The sequence below is a fragment of the Plecotus auritus genome (assembly GCF_963455305.1).
Source record: "Plecotus auritus genome assembly, chromosome: 12".
Taxonomy (NCBI): domain Eukaryota; kingdom Metazoa; phylum Chordata; class Mammalia; order Chiroptera; family Vespertilionidae; genus Plecotus; species Plecotus auritus.
In genome coordinates this window covers 17355600-17373168 of record NC_137778.1, presented here as the reverse complement: position 1 = coordinate 17373168, position 17569 = coordinate 17355600, and the positions used below count along the sequence as shown (strand labels likewise).

The following is a 17569-nucleotide window of genomic DNA, read 5'->3' as shown; positions in this document are numbered from 1 at the left end:
TCTCTAGTTGCCTCCACTTCGTTGTGCTGACTCAGAGTGAAATTTTTTATAAAACTCAAAAGCCTTATTATCTCTATTCAAAATGCTGCAACTGTGTACCTGCAGTCTTTTATATCTGTTTTATAACATTTTGGAATATCATCTCTCTTTATTTTTGTCTCCCACACCGAATGTGAACTCTTTGAGATCATCATTCATTATCGCCTACTCTTTTAGTTGGCATCTTTGCTTTTTAGCTTCGGAAAAGCAAAGGAGTACAAGCCAGTGAGAGGAATATACTGGTTCTCATCCGCCGTTGGGAGTTACCCTTAGTAATGGTTTAGAAGAGAAACTGAGTTTGATTCCTCGTTATGAACATGGTATTTGAGGGCATGGATTCTAGAACCAGACTGAGTTTACATCGTACCTTTGCCACTTACCAGCTTTGTCACTTGGGCAAGTTACATCACCTTTCTTTGTTTTAGTAGACGTTATACAGATGTTGTTATTGCATTGCTATTGACTTCAGTAGCTCTTGTTGTCCTGTGAGTTACTCAAGAGCAGACATCAAGTATTACCTTCATAGCATCTCACCTGGCACAACTTCCAGCATGTAGTAGTTCTTCACAGTATGCTTAGGTTCTCTCTGCCTCCCAGTGAGCAAATCAGATGTTATCGTCCTTGTCCTGGCCATGTGGCTCAGTGGGAATGTCATCCCGTACACTGAAAAGCTTGCCAGTTTGGTTCCTAGTCAGGGTACATACCCACGTTGCAGATTCGATCCCTGTTGGGGCACTCATGGGAGACAACCAGTCGATGTTTCTCTCTCTCTCTCCCTCTCTCTCTAAATCAATAAAAACAAATCCTCAAGTGAGGATTAAAAAAAAATTACCTTTTCTGTTTGAGAAATGCATACTGAGGCTTAGCAATAGATTATTAAGTTTAACACAACTAAGGAGTAGTACATCTGAAATAAAAATACAGGTGTGTTGACTACTAATTTAGTGTCCTTTCCCTTATCGGAGATGTGGTATTAAGTTTCATCTCTCATATCAACTCTGGTTGATTAGTCTCATATCAGCTCTGGTTGCAGCACTGTGTTGAGAATTTTGAAGTTACATTTGAACTTTGCAAGTAAGAATATCCTATTTAATAAGCAATCACTGCAAGGCGTAGGGTAGCATTGAGGTAGTACCACTTCTCTCTCTGTACTTCCCCCCCAAGAGGAAAATGTTGCAAGGTATATTTTTCCCCCCTAAAAATACTATATTTTTTTCTTATAATTTAGGAGATTGAATTAGTTCTCAATAATGGGAAGAACCTACATTGTAGAAGAGACTATTGGCCAGTATCTCTCAAACCTCAGTCTCCAAGGAAAGTCTTTTGTCTCAGGTCTTTTAATAGGACAGGTATGTATCTTTTACTGTGTATTTATTGACAGAACAAATTACCTGTTTATTTAAAGTTGAACCATGCTGTTTAACAATAAACTCAAGGTTCAGGGATGGAGGGATGGAATGTAGAAGTAAATTTAAAATGGAGTTTTGAGGAAAAATGTGGAGCAGTATGACAGACCTAGTCCAGGTGTGCTCAAGTCAGAACACGTTCCCGTTTGACAATGCAAAAATAATTTATAATGTGGAAACTTCAAAGTTAGAATTTTTACTGATCACATTATTTGTTTGTTTGTGTGTGTATGTTTCCAAAGTGTTTTGTACTTCCTTTTAATCTTTATTAATTCCTGGTGGTTCAGTTTTTTTATAGAAGTAGCTTTTGACAGTTTTATTCCCATTTTAATTTATCTTATCTCAGTCTTAGAGCAACAGTCATCCTATATTTTGTTACATAGTATAGTACTTATCATATTGATTTTTAAAAAATCGTTAATTCAATGGAGAGGGAGTGAGAAGAGGTGGGAAAAATTTGAAAATTATACACATTCTATTTCCCCCATAAAGTTAAGCCTTAAAAGTCAACACAAAATGGAATAGAGATTTGGACAGTTACTTTAAAAAGCATAAGCACCAACTGACTTATTATAATTGAAGGAAGACTGTGTTAATAAGCAAGGAGGACTCGTCAGCAGTACAAAGCAGCAACAACAACTAAAAAAGAGAGTAACATAGACAAATTGCCTGTATCCATCTAAACACTGTTTAGAGGAAAGTGCACTCTGGCCCAAGGGCTTGATTTGCGGCCTGTTAGCAAATGAAGCTCTATTGTGACAGAGCTGTAGTTCCGGGTATTTTATCATGATGCCTTAGAGTATTCAAATTGCATAACTAACGTTCCTTGTTCTGATGCTATCCCGTATTCCCATGACCCCCCTGGTCACACCTTCATGGTCACAAACCTGATTCTTAACTTGTAAGACAGAGGGCAGACCCTGCACTGTTCACCCAGGTAGTCCCATCCTATGAGGCCTCTCATTAGATGGCCAGCCTGCCTCTCTTGGCAACAATCTGAACTTCTTTTTTATTCCGGAAACTCTTATCTAATATAGGGTTCCTTTTGCTAGGAACCTTTTTTTTTTTTTACTTTATATTTTTATTTTTTGTGTTAAATGTTAAATCTTTTATGATGCTGGTGTTTGTGTTGTTTTTTTTTCTCTCCATAGTTTTTTTTTTTCTTATCCCCCCATTACCCCTGTCCCCCAACCCCCTCACTCATGCCCTCACCCCCCTGTTGTCTGTGTCCATTGGTTAGGCTTATATGCATGCTGCTAGGAACTTTTTATTTAAGGTTCTTTACTTCCCATTATTATTATTATTATTAAATTTAAGGGAAGAAGAGTTTTAGAGAAAGATGGGTTCAGTAAAATAAAAGTTCAGTGAGCAATGCCCTCTTCCAAACTTGCCTTAGTGCACACAGATGGTTTCTCACAAATGCATCTCCCAATTTAGGGTGTTCCTTCTGGTGTTGCTTCATGCTGCCTTTTAATTCCTTCCACTCTTCTACATGTTCTTTCTTCCTCTTTATTCTGGGGTTCATCATTTTTCTCTCCTTCCCGTCAAGCTAATCTGTTTTCTACTTCTAGGGTCATTTTCTTTTCAAAGTCATAGATTTTATGAGAAGGAATAGCTTTTTTAATCAGCACCTACCTTTTCCTGTGTACATTTGAATGTAACTCTCTGGAAATAACTTTTATAGAAATAAATTCTCTTTTCTAGTCCAAGATGACACTAATGATGGGAATTTCAGGTCGTGTCTGAGGATGACCACATACTAACTTGTATTATCAGTCTTATTTTTATTCTTTCTTTATAGGTACCTTCCACTGTAATAACACTAGGCTGTTAAATGTCCCTAAATTTATATTTGGGTTTCCCACCTTTGATTACCATTGAACTGCTATTAAAACTGAGGAACGTAAATCTGATACCACTTCACTTATGTGTCCCCTTGTTTTTCTGTGGACACACATATGCAAGTTTCCCACTATTGTCATTTTTTTGTGTTTTTCTTTCTGTTTTTTAGTTTCTGTTCATATACAGTATTTGTCATTTCAATGAAAGTAAGATGCATAAGGTCGTTTGTTGCTTTATTTCATTGAACCACCAATATGTTCAAATTATATAGGAAATAAATATAATAACTAGAAAATTGACCGGGCATATTTGTTTTCTTTTGATTTAAATGCAGTTCATTTACTCATCCAGTAAGTCATTTTTAGTGACCACTATGTGATTCACATTTGGATGTCCAAATAAATAAGAGGCTGATATTAAATATATTAAAAGGTGACATGTGGGGGAAGTATTGTAAGCATATTTATGAAAATTGATTTCTGTATAGATTCCATTATAATATAGACATTAACAATTTAAGCTGTTATAAATATTACTATTTTTGTATGTCATAAGAGCTTTACATTCTTCAGTCAGATATCACTCTAATAAGTTTTTCTAATTTGTTTTTAAGTGTTCTGCACTGAAGGATTATGTGATTCTTGCCACTAGAACACCACCGAAAGAGGAAAAAAATGAGAACCTCAAACATCCCAAAGATCAGTTGGATAACTTGGATGAAGAATGGGCCACAGAACATGCTAACCAGGTCACCATAGTTTTCTCCTTACATAGTTAAGTTTGTGTTTATTGACTGACACAATAAAAGCACTTTATCCTCAGATTACCAGAGTAGGATTTCAGAGTACTCATTCTTAAGTTTTCACAACTTGCATTTTCTTACTGGAAGTTAAGTAATCTACTTAAGATTACAGAATAAGTAGTGGAACTGGGATTTGAACCCAGGCAGTCTGACTTTTTGATCTTATATGCTATGCTTTTCCATTGTTAATTTTTATCTGTTGTATTTTTTTAACTTATCTCCTACTACGTTCATTTAGCTTATTTTCAGTTTTTACTTTAAAATAATACTAGTTATTGATAATATAGTTTCTGGTCAGATTGTTTTAAAGATTTAATCTAGGCATTGAGGCAATAAAATGACGGTTAAATTTTTAAAAGATCCTCATAATTTATGTTTTAATCAAAGCAAAAGCCATTACCCAAACCAGTTATAAGAGAAATGAGATAAAAATAGAAAATGTTACAGAAATATAGAGGGGGAATAACTAAATACCTGCCAATGGCTGGATTCAGACAGTTTGATAGAAGGCTCTGAACTCGAAAAATGAATAGGACTTTGCCAGAAGTAAGCCAACAAATTCCATGTCCAAAGGAAGGTATGTATAAATGACCTGCGGGCATTAAAGTTAAAGGTATGTTAGGAAAATAGCAAGCAATTGGGTATAATTGAAATACAGGATATATAAAAAAATATAGTTATACATAAGACTGTAAGGGGCCAGTTATGGATGGCTTTGGAGTCCCATCCTAAGAAGTGAGGAGTTTGTTTGGTAGACAGTAGCTCTATGGTAAGTTTCAGAGCTCCCTATTTTGAGAAGGAGGTAATATGATCTGCCAGTAATTTAGAAATTAATTTTAACCCTTTGTATGCCATAAGCGTCTATAGACGCTTTAAAAAATCATTTTTTGTGAGAATTGTCACCTGAAAATATTCAAGAATACCTGAATTATGCGTAATACATTTATTTTTATAACATTCATTGCAAATTGATTTTTTTAAATTAAATTCAAAATATCGTGGTGTGTGGGGTTGGTTTCTGTTTTGGACGCGTGGCAGTTTAGTGCCTTAGTATAGTGTAAATGGAGAGTAGGGAGACTGGAGACAGAACAAAAAACATATAATAGCAGCCCTAACCGGTTTGGCTCAGTGGATAGAGCGTAGGCCTGCGGACTGAAAGGTCCCAGGTTCGATTCCGGTCAAGGGCATGTACCTTGGTTGCGGGCACATCCGCAGTAGGGGGTGTGCAGGAGGCAGCTGATCGATGTCTCTCTCTCATCGATGTTTCTGACTGTCTATCCCTCTCCCTTCCTCTCTGTAAAAAATCAATAAAATATATTTAAAAAAAACAAAACATATAATAGCAATAGTCCAAAAAAGGTGAAGTGAGTCTAAGCTAGACTCAGCTTCATGAGGAACAGGGTTTATATCTGTTTATGGCTATATCCTCTGTGCCAAGCACAGTATTTTCATAGTGTATAAAGAAAACTCCAAAATATTGGATAAATGAATGCATGAATAAACTGAAGCAGTGAACTAAAACTTCATTGCCAAAACATTTCAGAGAGAGCTAGTATCAAGACAATTTATTGAGCAATTAGATTTGGAGTGGGGAAATATTGTGAAAGAAAGAGTAGCTCAAGATTACTAAGATTTTTAGCCTGGGTTTCTAGGAAGATGGTGTTGCTATTATATAGGCAAGAAACTGATTTGGGGGTGGGCAAGGAAATGATGTTTAAATTAATTAAAATTAGATATTGAATGGTTTATATCATCTAATAAAGAATGTCAGAGCAAGGTAAAAGTAAAATTATTTCTTTCTCCAATGAACTTTAAATCTTTTAAACACACACACGTTTTTGTGATGGAGGTGTTTAGTATCCTATATAATAAAAGGCTAATACAGCAATCGAACGAACAGTGGAACAACCACCGGTTGCTATGACACGCACTGACCTTCTGGGGGTAGATGCTCAACACAGGAGCTGCCCTCTGGTGGTCAGTGCGCTCCCACAGGAGGAGTGCCGCTCAGCCAGAAGCCCTGAGCCGGGCTCATGGCTGGTGAGCACAGCGGCTTAGTCGGACATCCCCCTAGGGCTCCCGGACTGCGAGAGGGCACAGGCTGGGCTGAGGGCCCCCCCCCCCCACCGCCAAGTGCACGAATTTTGTGCACTGGGCCTCTAGTGTAGTTATCCAAGAAATATTTAATATCATCTAACAAAAATGTTAAATATTTTAAACTTCATTTCCAAAAGGTTTGTGTGTATATACGTTTATTTATGTAGCTAATATATATGTGTGTATATACTTAGATGCATACAGAAACATAAAATTTATGTAGCAAAATATATTCACATTTTTGTGCCTCTAGAAAGAAATGGTTAATTTTATGTAGCTATTTTGAAAAGATATGCAGATGCCCATGCTAAATATGAAAACTTCATTCTTTGTATTGTCAGGCTTGTGTTACTATAATAAATAGAATTGATGAAGCCAGAGGGAGCCACCAGCAGTGGCTATACCAATCTATTAGGGATTATATTATGGTATCTAATTTCTGAAGACTTAACTTTGTGATCAATTTGTTCATATATTAACTACACAAAAGATAACCTAACTGAGTCTAGGTGGTAGAAAGATATCCATGTGGCATTAAAAAGTACTAGTAGCCACAGCTGTGTGAAGAGAAATAATAGATATTACAGAAGACAAACTGGTAGTATGTGTCACACACTTTAAAAATATGCATAACTTCTTAAACTAGTAATCCACCTCAAGAGATTTATCTTAAATAATCCAGTGAACACAGAAAGACTTGCTAGGATTTTTAACCAGTATTATTTTAGGGTAAAGAACAATTACAAAGTACATAAATACTCAATTATATCAATAAATAGGTTTTAAAAACAGGTAAACCTAAGTAATAGGAAACAAACGATTTTCAAGTCAGACTCCCTCTGATGAAATTCCAGGCTCTAGTATTCTAAATATAGGAATACAGTGATAGTTGAGAATTATTTCCTCCCTTAAGGACCTCCCAGACCCACTAGTAAGGTACCCCAAAATATAAGAAAAAGTCAGCTCTCAGCCTGAGTAAAGTTATAGTGTTAGAAAGCCTAGGCATATATATGGAGAACAGTGAGAAGTTTTGACTGGCATTTTGATATTTCAGAGTAAGTAGTGTCAAATGAAGGATATCCGATTATCCATATTTTAGTCTGAAATAGCAGTCTAAGGAAAAAATGATACTTTATTTAGCTGATAGCGGAAGCCATTGAAAAAAATCTTGCAAGATATTTCAGTCTTTGATTTCATGAGAAAGGGATTGGTTTATTTATGTAGTTAATGGGTTTCATTATTTAATGGTTTTGCTTACAAGGTTATTTTAGGGTAAAAGTTCAGGATACTCTAGAAGATTGTGTTCATAATGACACCCCATTTATCATCCATTTCTCAGTATTTTAACCCGTTTCTCAAAGCTCCTACTCAATGCTATTCATATAGTTGGTACTCAGTAGGGTTTTGCTGATTTAATATTTAGCTTCTCAGACACAAAGGATTGCATATAAACGCCAAATGTTTATGTTAGCTAATACTATATTTCTGTTTTTAGGTATCCAGAATGCTACCTGGGGGACTTTTAGTTCTTGGAGTATTTATTATTACAACATTAGAAATGGGAAATGATTTTCAAAATACCCTGCGCAGAGTAAGTCTGAAATATAAAAATTCTTAATATGATCAAGTTACATCTTATTTTAATGGATGCTATTTGTATGTATGTATACCTGTGTATACATATTTGAATTTCTGTCCCATAATTCTTTATACTAGAGGCCCGATGCACAAAATTCGTGCAAGAGTAGATCTTCCTTTCCCCGGCTGCCGGCATTGGCTTTCCTCTGGCACCTGGGACCTGGGCTTCCCTCCAGCTCCTGGGACCCGAGTTTCCCTTGCAGCCCCGGCTTCCTCCAGAAGGTCTACTGGAAAGGACATCCGGAAGGACGTCTGGTCTAATTAGCATATTATGCTTTTATTATTATAGATTATGTTGACATAGCTTTCCCACCCAATTGCTTGGTATCTTGTGTGTAATGTCAATATTTACATTTTCAGTCAAAGCTGCAAATGTTAAAAAAGTCTTCATTTAAAGATATTTTTATTATTATGAAACAAGTTATAATGACTTAACTGTTTCTGTTGTACAGTAGCAGTATTCTGCTAGACCAGCCTTGGACAAACTACGGCCCGCAGGCCGGATCCGGCTGTTCTATCGGGTTCTCTTGCTCTCCCCTCCGCTCCTTTACTTTGAATTTATATTAGTTCACACAAACACTCCATCCATGCTTTTGTTCCGGCCCTCCGGTCCAGTTTAAGAACCCATTGTGGCCCTCGAGTCAAAAAGTTTGCCCAGCCCTGTGCTAGACCTTTCATTTAGTTCCAAGTGATTGCTATAACGTGAAATTAATAGGCTTTGTGATTCTTTTGTTCAGTTCTCTCAGTATCCTGAGAGTAAAACATAAAGTCATCACAATAATCAGATATTTATTCTTTATTCCTGGACTGAGTATTATGAATCCCCTGTTTTCGTTTTATTCCCACATCAGTGAATTGGGTAATAAAGTCTACATGTAAATATGAAGGTTCACAAGCTGTTTCCACTGACAACCTAAAGTAAACTCTGCAGCCAGTTTTCATCTCTTTGAAAAGTTATTTCCCGCCCTGGTCATTTTGGCTCAGTGGATAGAGCGTCATCCTGTGGATTGAAGGGTCCTGGATTCGATGCTGGACAAGGGCACATGCCAGGGTTGCAGGCTCGATCCCCAGCTGGGGGCGTGCAGGAGGCAGCCAGTCAGTCATTCTCTCTCATCGTGGATATTTTTGTCTCTCCCTCTCCATTCTTCTCTGAAATCAATAAAAATATATTTTTAAATAAATAAATAAATAAACAAATAAATAAATAAATAAAAGTTATTTCCCCCATCAAGAGAGAAGCAGACCTAATAATCTTAAAAAATGCAAAAACCCACAGAAAATCCCCAAAACTTTTTCTAGTAAAGAAGTGTGCAACTAAGAATTCCAGATGCTATAGATTCTTCCAGTTTTATAACCTTACCTATCAAATGTCCACTGTCAAACTTTTGATATATGTACCTAAGGGAGTAAGGGAAGAAAATGGAGATTTTTCCCTCCCCTGGGAAGTTATTCAACCTTCTGCTATCTTTCCCATCTTCTATATATGTAAAAGGATAATATGCAAAGTGTCCCCACGGGAATTTGACCAAGATACGAGGAGTTCTCTTGCTCGCTATGACATGCGCTGACCACAAGGGGGCGGTGTGGAATGAAGGAAGGCCCCGGCTGGCAGCTGGGGAAGGGAGGCCCTGGTCGGCAGCCAGAAGGAAGGCCCCAGCCTGCAGTTGGAAGGCCCTGATCGCCAGCCAGGCCTAGGGACGGACTCTACCCATGCAAGAATTTCATGCATTGTGCCTCTAGTTTTTAATAAATGTATATTACAGTTACTCAGTCTCATTAGCATTTTGGAATATGATCTAAACCTTTATGTATTAATAACATTGGTTGTGCATCCTTTTGTGGTTGGTGCTGGATTGAATGGGGGTGAATGTGTACTCAGTGCTAGAGAAATATAGTCAGATCCTCTTTCCTGTTGCTTTTGTATCTGTAAAAAGCATATGAGACTTTAGAAATGCTGTATTTCAGAAATTATTGAGTTTGAATTATCTAACTTTGTTTCCATTGGCCAGCATTGAGGAACACTGTAAGAAAGAACATTATAAAACTTGCCAGTGTCTTCCATAAGATCATTGTTAAGAACTTTGTTCATTATATCACATTATGTTGTCTTTGAAGAAATTTCTTTTGATATCATTATGATAAAAGTTGTGCCTCTTCTGATCAATTGTTTTCAGCTAATTTATGGACCATGTGCAGTAGGAAACAAATTAGGTTTCGTTGTACACATTATTGTTAGAAAGCTTAGATCCATATTATAACTCCTCTCCATATATCAAATATGCCCTTCTATAATTCTTATTTCTGGTATAAATATATGTCACTATTTCTCTTTTTTTGTCACTTTAAATTTATGTTGCTACTATATTGTATGTGTCCTTATATATTGCTTTAAATCTTTTGTGACATTTAAATAAGAAATGCCAAATGGGTGACATGCTCCATTTTTATAGTTTAAAAATAACTTGTCCTTTCTCACTCTTATTATAATAAAGCCTTTATTCTATATTTCACTTAAATGTTTGCCCAAAATTAATTTTTATGTCCAGTTGATTCTTAATGATGATGGATTATATTTTCTATTTTAAAAAAACAATTGTGTAAATGGAACCCCAACGGTTAATAATCAGTTTCACTCTTTCTTTTGAAGAAAAGACAATTTAATTATAGAATCATGAAATTTTAAATAGATGGGAGCTTAGAGACATTATAATTGTATGTTTTTCTGCATTCACTTTTCTTCTTTCACTTTGCATTCAATTGGTGTGTGTTTTCTTCTATTTCAGCTAGTATTTGCTGTGGAAAAATCTATGAATAAAAAGAGACTGTGGAGTTTCACAGAGGAGGAAGTCTCAGATCGAGTGACACTTCACATTTGCTCTTCTACAAAAAAGTATCTTTTATTTAGGTGTTTATGTTTTAAATGTATATAATACCAAAATAATGTTCCTATAAGTTTTCCCCCAAAACATTTACTTAAATCATTATTTAAAAAATAAGCTTAGTTTGTAAGTTTTTCTGTAAATAACATACTTAGCACAATAACAACAACTACTACTACTACTACTAATAATAATAATAATATAATCATGCCTCAAGGTTGCAAAGAGTTTGACAGAGGTGTCAAGGACTAGGGATTGAGAACTGTTTACCAGCACGATAGGTCCCCTACAGAGAAGTAGATACCCCAGCTGACAGCTTAAGCAAAGTAATGCTTTTATTATGTTAAATTTTTACCTCCAACTGCTATTGGTAAAATGTTCAATTCAAACCACAGGTGCACTGAGCTGGACAGTTAGGATATCTAAGAAATTTTTAGGACTTCAGCCAAGATCAAATGGCACTAAAAGCCAGTTATAGGGACCTCTGAGCTTCTTTCCTATACATCTTGCCAGAGCAAGAATGCCTCCCAAGCAAGTGACAGCCTTAGGAAGAGAGTGAAGCAGTGCAAGGGCCCAATGAATCAGGATTTGGAAAAGACAAAATTCAAACAGTGATCAGTCCTGCAGAAGCTGGGCTTTAAACTCCTTTGTATATTTAACTAGAAAGTTTCATGTACAGGCCCCTTGACCCAATAAAGATTCTCAGGCTTGACTCCATCCAAAGGGGCACACCTGTTTGTTATACAGGGTGTGTATTTGAGCAGGTACTTTCTATTCATTATGATGAGCAGGATTTATAAGCCATAAGAAATAGTTTAAATATGTACACATATAATACCTTAATAAAAAAAAAAGAAATAGTTTAAAGCACCACAACTATAGTCAGAGCAATTTATATATATATTTGTATAATTACATACATATGTGTACATATCATTAAGTGTGTAAAATGGTATAATTTTGTAAAAACTCTTGGATGCTTATGGTTTTGTTTTTATTTTTTGATGGTTTGGGTCATTTTTATCCTTAATTAGTAAAGAATACTTTGTCGAACTTATGATATCCAAGATCCAAAGGTAAGAAAAATTGCTCTTTAAAGATTTTTCTGTGTTGCAAACTATTTTTAAAATACAATTCAATTCTTTAGTTTTAAAAAATTTCAGTGCTGTTCCCTCCTATCGATGTCCACAACCACCTATATTTTTTTATTTTGAAATATTTCATTACAGACAAGGAAAATTTATGTGTTTTTTTTTATTTTTTATTTTTTAGTTGTTAACATATGTTTATTAAACTCCCCCTGCCTTGTTTATGTGTTTAGTATTATATTTGAGAGGCTGGTAGTAAAAGTATGTGGGCTTTTTAGCTATAGTGCCTAGAAAGCAAGCTATTTGCACTCAGCAGAATCCAAACTAACATTTACTAAGGTGTTTAAACGCATTGTGAAAAAGCAACTTGGCAGAATTCTGTTAGGGTGGATGGGACAGAAAGGAGAACATCTGGCACCTGAAAGTCACTCAGTGGTTATTTGCTTCACATCAGAAGCTTCAGAATTAACACTGTCGAAGCTATAGATGAGAGCTAGAGGACCAGAGGACTCCGCAGAATTCTAAACATGGACCACCTGGTTTTTGCCAGTTGGCTGGAGGAGGGAGTCACCAAGTTCAGTATTCTGAAGATTACTAAAATTAAATGCATGCTTTGTTTTTATTTAGTTGTAACCTATTGCCCTTTGATGAAAGAATATGGCCAAATATATTAGCTATCAGGATGTTCAAGTTATTAGCTTGTACATATGATGACCTAAAGCACATGTTTTATGTTTTTACCCCTCTCTCACTAAAGAGTTCAGCAAAACCAGCAGATTGGAAGTATCAAAATGGACTATCAACTTCATGGCTTTCTTTAGAGTGTACAGTTCATATTAATATTCACATCCCGCTCTCTACTACTTCTGTCAGCTATACGCTGGAGAAAAATACAAAGGTATCAGGGTAAAATGAATTTTCTGTAGTGATTGCTGAATAGATAATTTGCTTTTATTCTGGTTGTCTACTGTTCACTTTATAATCCTCAAAAATTGCATTCTAATTGTGATGATATTGTTAGAGGTAACTAATTTATTACCCCAGATTACAAATTTAGAGGAGGGACAATGTCATAATACTAACATATTTAACATAATAGGTGCTCCATAAATATTTGTTAATTAACATAATGATGTACATTGTCAAATATAGTTATGTAAGAATGTATACTGTTTGATCTTTTTGCTTTTGCATGATCTTTAGTTTTGTGTTCTCTTTTTTAGTCCTTTTTAAGAATTTTTGTATCATTCTTTTGTTTATATCTCATTTCTGCTGGAGGCAAATACTGCTTTATATATTTGAGGCTTTTTCTCTTTTGTCACATTTTTAAAAGATAATGGGAATTATTGAACTTATTTGACTATGGTCATGTAGTTATTAAACCTTCTAAGTCAGTGATGTGAATGGTAGTTTGAGATAAAGATTAGAAAAACTGTTATTAAATACTAGAGGCCCGGTGCATGAATTCGTGCATGGGTGGGGTCCCTCGGGGTGGCCTGCGGGGATCGGGCTGAAACCCACGGTCCAAAGCCGCCTGCAGCTCCTACCTACCGCTCCCGCTCATCCTGGCCCCACTGCGCCTGCCACAGGCTCGTGCCCAATCAGACCCGATCTGGAGAGGCTCGTGCCGCTATAGCAGTGCTTGTCGGCTGTGAGCCCTGTGTCACGCGCCTTCCCAAGGGGAGTGGCCTGTGGGATTGGGCTGAAACACCCTCTCCGACATCCCCCAAGGGGTCCCAAATTGCGAGAGGGCACAGGCCAGGTTGAGGGACCCCACCAGTGCACGATCGGGGCTGGGGAGGGACCGCGGGAGGGCTCCAGGGCATGTCCGGCCCATCTTACTCAGTCCTGATAGGCCGGACCCCAGCAGCAAGCTAACCTACTGGTTGGAGCGTCTGACCCCTGGTGGTGAGTACACATCATAGCGAGCAGTTGAGCGGCCTTAGCATTCATTAGCATATTACGCTTTGATTTGTTGAACAGTTGACCTGTCACTGGATGACAGAACACTTAGCATATTAGGCTTTTATTATATAGGATGAATAAGGTGCAAAAAACTGCTACATAGAGATTTTTACTACGCCAGTGAATTAGGAGGAAAAACTTGATTGTGGGGAGTTTGAGATGGCATCATATCTGAAAGATATCCCTGTTGTGTTTCTTATAAGAATGGACTCGCACGCTGGGCGAAGCAAATAGAAAATGGTGTTTATTTGATTAATGGACAAGTTAAAGCTGAAGATTGTGACCTACTAGAAGGACAGGTGAGTTCAGAGAAAATCATCTTACTTATGAAATTATTTGTGTTAAGGAAAAACAAAAGATGACGTATCCTTAGTTCTATCGTTCTTTCCTTCATGAAAACAGTTTTCACCTACTTCTTATTTCTAAGGCCTTTTGAAGTAAAGGGCAGATGTTTTTCTTATAAAATTATGAGATTATTTTGGAAATAATCAGAATCCTGCCCTTATGGCAGTTTGAAGACTAACCTTTGCCATTTTAAAGAAGGGACTATATAGGCTCCTAAAATAGCTTTGATCTGAAGAGAAACTTTATGATCTCTCCTTTCAGAGCAAGGGTCAGCAAACTTTGCAGAAATAAGGACCATTTGGTCTCTGTTGCAGCTATTCAGTTCTGATGTTGTAGCATGAAAGCAGCCACAATACGTAAATGAATGATCTTAGTGTGTTCCAGTAAAACTTTATTTATAAAGACTGGTGGTAGTCTCAATTTGACCTGTAGACCATAGTTTGCTAGTATTTGCTTTAGAGGAATAAAAGTAGGGAATTAATGTTTTGTTTTTTTGTTTTTATCAACATACATTGATTGCTATAGAATATACAAAGTAACATGTCTATAGAAGTAGCTAAAACAAAACAAATAATAATACTTTTTTCCTCTAAGTTACTTAGTATGTGTAGGATAATTCCTAAATTGTCTTCTATGTTCCATTCTGATCTCAGTAATCTAGTTTTAACTTTTTTTCCCCTAGAAAAAACCTCGAGGAAATGCTCAAGCAAGTTCTTTTGATGTCAGAGTGTTAACGCAGTTGGTAAATATTTTAAAATCCTTCTTATCTAAAGTACATTATTTCTAAGAATAAGCTTAATGAAATTGTTTGTTTTTATGTTTATTATTAGAGAGTCAAAGAATTTTAGAGATGTAAGAGACTAAAAAATGTCCAGTTCTAGGAAAGTTATTCACAAGAAACATTATTTTAATAAAAAACATTATTTTAATGTTTGAGTCTTTTGGCCCAAAACTATTAAAAGTTTAACATAAAGTATTTGACTATACTCTAATACTCAACAAATGATATATAACTTATATAAGGAGAAATATGAAGGCCTTTTAATAATTTATGGAGAAAATTTTCAAATACTTGGTTCAGTCAAAAATTTCTTCTCACTTTATGAAATGGCTTCTATAATGTTGAAAAGTTTCATGTAATTATTAATGTAGTTTATATAGTTAATATAATGTTAGCTATTAGAACTTAAAGTGATTTTTGTCTTTCAGCTTCTGAATTCAGACCACAGATCCACAGCCACTGTCCAGATCTGCAGCGGCTCTGTTAACCTTAAAGGCGCTGTGAAATGCAGAGTGTACATTCATAGCAATAAACCCAAGGTTAAGGATGCTGTGCAGGTACAAAAGGAATAATAACTGGTTCATGAAAAGCAGAAGCGTGTTAACATGACTATTCAAAAGTCATAAGTTTTAATTTTTTCAATATCAGCTTTCATTACTAATTTAACTTTGACTAATAAAGGCCCAGTCAATTAGGCAGTACAATTATATCATATAATCGATCACAAGATTTTCATATGTAGAATGTCTATTTTATGTCTTTTTTAAAGTGATGATTATACAAGTTCATTAAAGTGTTCCACAGTATGACTTATTAGTACATTGGAAATCATTTCCTTTAAAAGAAATCGAACTCTTTAAATAATAGGAAAAGTATTTACTGGAAGAATGATTAGGTAATATTCTATAATCTCTGTAATTCAGAAAAAGGGCCATGACTAGCACTTTTTTCATAGTTATACATTTCCTAATTTGGAATAGTAGCATTATTTGTTTAGATGCAAAACTGCATTTATTTATTTGGTTTTAATTTATTATTTAGATGAGGCAGGCAAATTTGCTTTTAAACTATTAATGTTGTTAATAAGGATGTTAAGTGGACATTTGAAAAGGAATGACTTATCACTTATTTTAGTGGATGTGATTATACAGGGAGACCAGTTATGTGAGGGTTTCTTACTAAAAAAATAATGCAAATCTAAAGTAACAAATTTTATTTCTTATTGTAATTTGTTTTGTCTTGTTTTTCCGTAGGCAGTGAAGAGAGATATATTGAATACAGTTGCTGATCGTTGTGAAATACTATTTGAGGATCTACTTTTGAATGAAATTCCAGAAAAAAAAGTTATGAGTATAAAATTAAGTACTTTTTTGGGGCATGTTTTCAGTAGATAGGATGTCAAGATATAATAGATATGTCATTTTTCATACTTATACCTATCTTTAATAACAATATGTCGTCTTTTATTTTTTTATTGAATGAAAAATTTTCAGTTGCACAAAAAATAGTTTGTGAACACCTTATAATAGGAAATCTATCAATATTTAAAACAATTTCTGGAAAGATTTAAAGAAAATTATGCATGAATTTCTACCAGACTAGAAAACTGTGCTAACATTTTAAAGCTAATTTTAAAAATTAATATATATTAGGTTTTTAGAATAATTCATTCATAGTCAAAGCATTTATTAGTGTTGAATATTTATATAATAGATTATTTAATAGGTATTAATTTGTGGTCTATATGCAATTGACATCTTATTCTTACCAAATTTTTTGTGTACTAGTTTATATACTTATCAATTACTCTAACAGACTTTAATTAAATTTAAAAAGTTTGGGCCATGGTGTCATAACCTATTTATTCTAACTATTATATCTATTGTGAAACAAACAATTTATACCATTTTTGTAATTTCTATTAAAAATACTTATTTTATTCAAAAAGAAAATTAAAATATTGAGTATGCTTTTTAGAGCTACATATTCATCTTCACCTTGCTACCATTCAAATTTGAGTAGATTAGGAATTCACAGTTGAATATACATATAATTGAAACATATATATTAGCTTGTTAAGGGACTATTTTTATATTTATAGAAGAAAGCATAGCTCCTCTACAAAATTAACTCCTTTTAGTAAATAGTATATTAGGTTCGGTAGGCTAATCATCTTTTTTATATTGCTAGTATGATAGATTCCTGGAATTGCCAGATTTCACATTTGTCCTTGCTGTACTTCACAAATAACCATGAGGTTCTCTCCACTGATAGTGAGATGTATAGTTTTGCTGAGACATGACTTTGATTCTTAAGTGCAGCAATTGGATTGAGATATTTGTGTGAAACTTGGTCACTTAGCCACACAGTCAGCTTACCAACCTCACCTCATTATGGCTTTGTTTTTGCTACTTGGCTTTGTGGATGGTATAGCTCTCGTGGTGTTAAATACTCACTTTCTGAGCAACAGTATAATTACAGCTGAACAGTGAATTTTGAGATTTTCAGAGACGTGGACATATATCCATCATTAATGCCAAAGATCTATCTAATCACACATATTATTACTCTGTTTAAAAATACTTCATAAAAATGCTATTATATGACTGTCCTGGTATCATTTTATAAGTGAGTGGGTATTGAAAATTTTGATGATGTCCAATCAGTATAATTAATTGCTTCAAAGA

The 17569-nt window shown here is 35.1% G+C and overlaps 1 protein-coding gene across 2 annotated transcripts in view; it reads left to right on the top strand.

The window, feature by feature from the left end:
- Positions 1–17569, top strand: part of ODR4 (odr-4 GPCR localization factor homolog) — a 30684-nt gene that overhangs the window by 2302 nt on the left and 10813 nt on the right. Inside the window, exons 2-11 of one of the 2 annotated variants that reach the window (XM_080649238.1) lie at positions 1268–1388; positions 3901–4035; positions 7682–7777; positions 10608–10714; positions 11743–11779; positions 12549–12689; positions 13960–14055; positions 14784–14843; positions 15311–15439; positions 16136–16226. In XM_080649238.1, the coding sequence (XP_080505364.1) occupies positions 1290–1388; positions 3901–4035; positions 7682–7777; positions 10608–10714; positions 11743–11779; positions 12549–12689; positions 13960–14055; positions 14784–14843; positions 15311–15439; positions 16136–16226 (991 nt within the window). In that variant the 5' untranslated portion in view covers positions 1268–1289. The remainder of the gene's footprint in view (positions 1–1267; positions 1389–3900; positions 4036–7681; positions 7778–10607; positions 10715–11742; positions 11780–12548; positions 12690–13959; positions 14056–14783; positions 14844–15310; positions 15440–16135; positions 16227–17569) is intronic. The other variant, XM_080649239.1, reaches the window with a different exon arrangement.